This window comes from Salvelinus fontinalis, chromosome 39, assembly GCF_029448725.1.
Source record: "Salvelinus fontinalis isolate EN_2023a chromosome 39, ASM2944872v1, whole genome shotgun sequence".
Lineage (NCBI taxonomy): Eukaryota > Metazoa > Chordata > Actinopteri > Salmoniformes > Salmonidae > Salvelinus > Salvelinus fontinalis.
The window spans coordinates 6,577,811-6,583,877 of NC_074703.1; the positions used below are offsets into that span (position 1 = coordinate 6,577,811).

The following is a 6,067-nucleotide window of genomic DNA, read 5'->3' on the forward strand; positions in this document are numbered from 1 at the left end:
TATTTGGGAAGTGTTTGTATGGTTAGTAGAAAAGTTTGGAATGTAATGCTGGATAGTTGAATCCATGTTGTGAATATTTCATTGGACATTGTGTGTTGGATGACATGAAACTCTGAAGTGATGCTGTCAATAGCAGATAAGAGAAAATTCTAATGAACACCTCAACTCCTTACTTGACCTGCACACTAACAAGGCCTTCTAGCCCACACAGCTTTGACACCTGCTACAGTACTGTAGCTATGCGGGTCTACTGTGCAGCGCAGTACACCAAGCAACATATTCTCAACACTGGGCAGGTTGCTAAGGATTCAACCTTCTATGAAAACAACCTAACCAGAGAAATGGCAAAGTGTAGTTTCTATGACAACATGGTGCACAGTTGAACCACATTATTTTGATGGCCTAGTTGGTTAAAGTGTGAATCTCCCATCACCAAAGACCAGATTTGGCCCATTTAAAAGCAGGTTAGATCACTACATTTATATCTGTATTTATGGGGGAAATGATTTCATATCAGAAGCCTCCCTATTAAAATAATATAAGAAACACTAATACTGACTAGCTTATTTGCTATCTGCACCAGGTGAAGTCACCTCAAATATCCCCTCCCTTCTCCACCCATTGTAACTCTCATGTCAGACTTGACCAAATTTAGGAGGTAAAACCCTTGCAGGATTCTCCTCTGTAATAAAAGGATATCACTCCGACCACGTCGCTTACCTCCCCTGAGAGGAGGAACCAATGACCCAACATGGAGGATAGACTCATCGGATTACCAGATTTGCCGATTTTGCCGAATCATCTCAGACTTTTTATGTTAATGTCTTGAGACTTGAGGTAGTTTAGTAGTTTGAAAGTGTTGTTTCTTGTAGCGTCCTTGAACGTTTGAACTCTTTTGTAAAGTCAGGGTTGTATAGTTCTAGTAAAGAAAGGAAAGGCTCCCAAACTAATGCTGCTCCTTTTACTATCTTTCTATCTACAGTATGTTATACCCAGATCCGTGTGGGATGTGCATATCACTGTATAGCTGTGATACAGTGTGTGTGTATGTATATGTGTGTGTGTGCAAACAGCAGCATGGCTGATTCACAACCCACAGGGATGTATATGAGAGGGTGGATCCCACATATAGCCTTAAAGACATACAGTCATAAAGCCATACAGCTATACAGCCATATCGTTACACAGCCACACAGACATACAGCCATACAGCCATACAGCTATACAAATGTGAGGATGCTGATGATTATACATCCCCCATCACCATGATGACCAACTGATGGCACACACACACACACACACTCTGTGACATGACTTGTCGTTTCTCTTATCTTAATGAGGCGCTGGACAAGACTGGACAAGACTGGGCTCTTAATGACACTTCAAGGAATTGAAGCTGCTGAGCTCTGTTACCAGGAATGCTTTGTAATTGGTTAGTTAGGAAAACACGAACATCCATTAGCATCCTAGCTTCAATCCGGGGAACAATGTAATGGCTTAAAGGGGGTTAAATCATTTCAATACAACAAGGTTGTAGTGTGACACTTGTGTGCGTATACGTGTTTGTGTGTGGCTAACTGTGTCTGTGTGTGGAAGTCTGTGTTTGTGTGTGGATCACTGTGTCTGTATCACTGTGTATGTGTGCGTGTCTGTGTGCGTGTGCGTGTGCATGTGTGTGTGGGCGTGCGTGCGTGCGTGTGAGAGAGAGAGAGAGAGAGAGACAGTGTGTGTGTGTGTGTGTGTGTGTGTGGTGTGTGTGTGTGTGTGTGTGTGTGGTGTGTGTGTGTGTGTGTGTGTGTGTGTGTGTGTGTGTGTGTGTGTGTATTTGACAAATACAGAGATGGAGAGACAGGATGCTTTTTATGGTGGTGATCTGGTGGATGGGTGATATCCAGGGACCGTAGGCTGCAGATCTCTGATAGTGTCGGTGATGACAAGGATAAAAGTGGTTTGAAGCTGAAGCGACAGATCTTGTGGCTGACTGGCTGGCTGGCTCTGTCCGGGCTCTCATTATTCCCTATCAGTGGCAATCTGGAACCATCTCTCTGCCTCTCGAGCTGCTTTCTGTGGTGTAAATGGATGGAGCAGTCAAGCTGTGAAAGCCAATGCCCTGTGGTGGTGGCACGGCATCCTGGATTGTAGGGAGAGGGACCTCTACATAGGGTTGGAATGGCTATGGGGCTGTATTATGATATTATTAATGAAATCATATATAATAAAGGTGAAATCCTACGGCTCTCTGTTTCTTCCCTCTCTTGCTCTCACTCTATTTCCTTTAACCTGCTTAGCAGGCCTCACACCATCTGGTATGGATTTAGCATTAGCCCTGCATTTAAGACAGGCACAGGAGGGCACACACCCACGTTACTGGCCTGTGGAGGCACACAAAAAGGGTATGCAGGAAATAGGGTGTTTACTTGAAACGGAGACTGGAGGGGTGGCTAGACCCCAGGAGAGAAAGAGAGAATATGTATGTATGTATGGTGGGTGGATGATGTATCGTGTGTGGATGTGTTATTTTACCAATACACTTACAGTACAGCTACACATACAGTACAACATCTCTCCATCATTAGTCCTACTTACACTGTAGCACACCAGAGCTAATGTAAGACCCAAAGTCCCTAGGAATCAAATGTTTACCATCGTTTCTTTCTCTCCTTTCTTGTCAAGATATCGAATATTAAATCGTCTTAATGGGTACAACACTTAAACCACAATTCTCAATGGAGCCCTTCTGTAATGACTTCTTCTTTAGTGCTGTGATTGTCGACTTGAGTCAGATAACCATGACAAGACAGAATTAGAGGCCCTCCGAGACGAAGGATTTGAACAGCTGTACTCGTGGCGGTTTGTTGTCTTTCTTGCTGATGCACTATGGTTATTTTCAGAGATAGAGGGCTGGTTCGGTCCCAAGCGGGGGATGGGAAGAATAAACAATGCCGAAGTCATCGCACTACGCAGGATAAACCGTTTACTGAATGCACACTTTTAATTGGCTGCCTTTGAGCTGGGTTTACTGACAGATTGAATTGGTCTGAAATAAGATGTTTCAGTTCATCCCACCGTAAGGTCCTTGTCAGAAACAGAAAGTGTTCCACTGACCTGTGGTGTGAGCTAGCCTCGCTTGCGGTTGGAATGTAATACATAGATCAGGGATGGGCAACTTTGATGGGGTGGGGGCTACAAAAAAATCAGAACCCAGCAGAGAGACATTTTTTACATTTTAGAGTAAATGTTGTGCAATTCTACACATTTTGCCATGGGGTGTAGAGGACATTTAGCAATTTTATAACTAATTTCATGCAATTATACAAATTTTGCGGAATGGGGCGGAAAGAAAAATTTGCTGTTTTTAATATGATATCTGAGTGAGACTGAAAAACAAAATCAATGGGGGCCCCCCAACCGATCATTCAAACACAATAACAAGGTCAGATAGCTGGCCGCTAAACTAACTTAGCAATCTTAAAATGTTTTGATTACGTGGGTTAATTGATTGACTATCGGTGACTGACATAACAACAGCAAAACTGCTGGTGCACAACCACATTTCCAAACAGCGTATTGTGTATTCTACTATTCTAGCTTGCAACAGTAAGTTGAGACCCCAAATTAGTTCCAAATGTTTGTTGTACTATGGGGCGGCAGGTAGACGAGTGATTAAAGCGTTGGGCAAGTAAGCGAAAGGTTGCTGGATCGAATCCCGAGCAGACAAGGTAAAAATCTGCCATTCTGCACCTGAACAAGGCAGTTAAACCCACTGTTCCCCGGTAGGCAGTCATTGTAAATAAGAATTTGTTCTTAACTGACTTGCCTAGTTAAATAAAAGTACAATTAAAAAAATAATACTAAAATTTTTGTGGAAATTGATGTGAGGGCCTTCAAAAGGGGGGTCGCGGGCCAACAGTTGCTCATCCCTAATATACTGTACATCATGCTGAATTTAGGACATGGGACTAAGGGGCGCAGTGGTCTGGGGTTATGGTCTTGTGTCATTGAGTCATAGGGCCTAATATGTGTTCATCCTGATGGATGCACTGTATAAAATAGTTTGGTGTAGATGGGCTCTCTCCCTGGCTCTGCTGTGGAATGTCTGCACCCGCTGCCTGAGTCATTCTGACATGCATTGGTAAACCTCTGTGCCATTACCATGCATTATGAAACGACTATCTGTGAAGTTACAATAAATGTAAAAAGCTTGCCTGAAATAGAATAGGCTACAATGGCCCTGTGTCTACGCATAGCCCAAGTGTTACGAAACCGTGCATCCAGTTTTCTAATAATGATCATAAAACATATTTACTATTTAAAGTCAACATTTTAATCATCCACTACGACAACTATGTATTAGAGTGAGTGAGCATTTTTACAAGGTCAACACCAACTAACATTTTCTTTGTTTTTCTGTCTTACAGAAAGAATGGTTATGTCTCAACTGCCAGACCCAAAGAGCTCTCTCTGGCCAGCTGGGCGATATGCCCCCTCCACCATCTCCTGTGAAGAAGCAACTACCCACACCTACCCCTACCCCTCCTGCCTCCCCTGCCAATGTCCCTGCCTCCCCAGCTGCTGCTGCTGCTGCTGCCTCTCCATTAGCAAGAAGCCTCTCAGTCACTCAGGCAGAGGCAGCAGCAGCAGCAAAGGAAGACACCCAGCCGCTTCCCATGTCCAAGGTAGTAGCAGAACGCACCCCGCCCCAAACACCAGACTCTGCGTCTGCAAACACAGACACCACACCCATCCCACCTGAGCATGCCACCCCTCCCCCTGATAGTGTCCCAGAGGAGAAAGAACCAGAGCAGGCTGAAACGATGGAAGCTATATCTGAGACTATACTGGATGAGCCTGTGCCAGAGAGTGGAGTGGAGAGTACTGTCAAGGCCCAGGCAGTGGAGAAAGACCCAGAGCAGGCTGAAGCGATGGAAGCTATATCTGAGACTATGCTGGATGAGCCTGTGCCAGAGAGTGTAGTGGAGAGTACTGTCGAGACCCCGGCAGTGGAGAAAGACCCAGAGCAGGCTGAAGCGATTGAAGCTATATCTGAGACTATGCTGGATGAGCCTGTGCCAGAGAGTGTAGCGGAGAGTGCTGTTGAGGCCCCGGCAGTGGATCATCCAGAGAGTATGCCAGAGAAAGTTACAGAAGAACAGTCACCACCCGACACTACTCAGGCAGAATCAGATATCCAGCCTGCAGTTGTAGAGGAGCCTGGCATTGCTCCTCCTGTAGAGAATGAGTCAGAAAAGCCTGTTGAGGCAGCACCCGAGCCAACTCCAAGCCCAGATACAGTGCAGAGTGAGTCTACAGCAGAGGAGATCTCACCGGCTCCCTCTGCAGGTAGTGAGAAAGAGGAGCCCATTCTAGAGAAGGTTCTTGAAGAGGAAGCTAAGCCGGTAGAGCCAGAGGTGATTCCAACACCTGAAACGGTCACACAGGAAACTACTGTCCAACCTGACCAATCACCAGAGCCTGTACCGCCAGCTCCTGTAGTCACTGAGGAGGAAGGGAAAGCAGTGGTGATTGAGGAAGAACCTAGCCAGCCACCTAAAGCTGAGGAGACAGCTCCTACAACTCCTGCAGTCACCGAGCAGCAGGAGAAACGTAAAGAGCCAGAGCCTCAAGCAACTACTGTTGAACAGCCTCCAACTGAGGTGTCTTCAGTACATACAGGTCCAGTAGCAGAGAGTTCAGCTGTGGAGACGGCTGTGGAGACTAAGATGCCAGAGGTGGCTCCTGCTCCACCAGTTAAGGTTGTAGAGAATTCGGCCTCAGCTCCCAAAGCTCCTAATGAGCCGGTAGAGGATTGTGCATCTCCCAAACCAGCAGAGCTAGAGCCTGTGCCTTCACAAAAAGAGGAGGTGCCACCTGCGGTAGAAGAAACTCCCCCTGTAGTTGCTGAGAATGAACAGCCTAAAGAGGTAGAGACCATTCCACAAACTGAGGCAATTGAGTCTGTAGCCCCATCTACTCCTCTAATTACTGATAAAGTTGAGGAGAAGCCTGTGGAGAAGGAGGCAGAGCCAATTCCGCCAGCCCAAGTTGAGGAGAAGCCTGTAGAGGAGGC

General features: G+C 45.9%; 1 protein-coding gene across 1 annotated transcript in view; it reads left to right on the forward strand.

The window, feature by feature from the left end:
* Positions 1-4,397: 4,397 nt before the first annotated feature.
* Positions 4,398-6,067, forward strand: part of pcloa (piccolo presynaptic cytomatrix protein a) — a gene marked incomplete at its 5' end in the record, with an annotated part of 45,213 nt that continues 43,543 nt past the window's right edge. The window contains one exon of the mRNA XM_055905291.1: positions 4,398-6,065. Within this exon, the coding sequence (XP_055761266.1) occupies positions 4,398-6,065 (1,668 nt within the window). The remainder of the gene's footprint in view (positions 6,066-6,067) is intronic.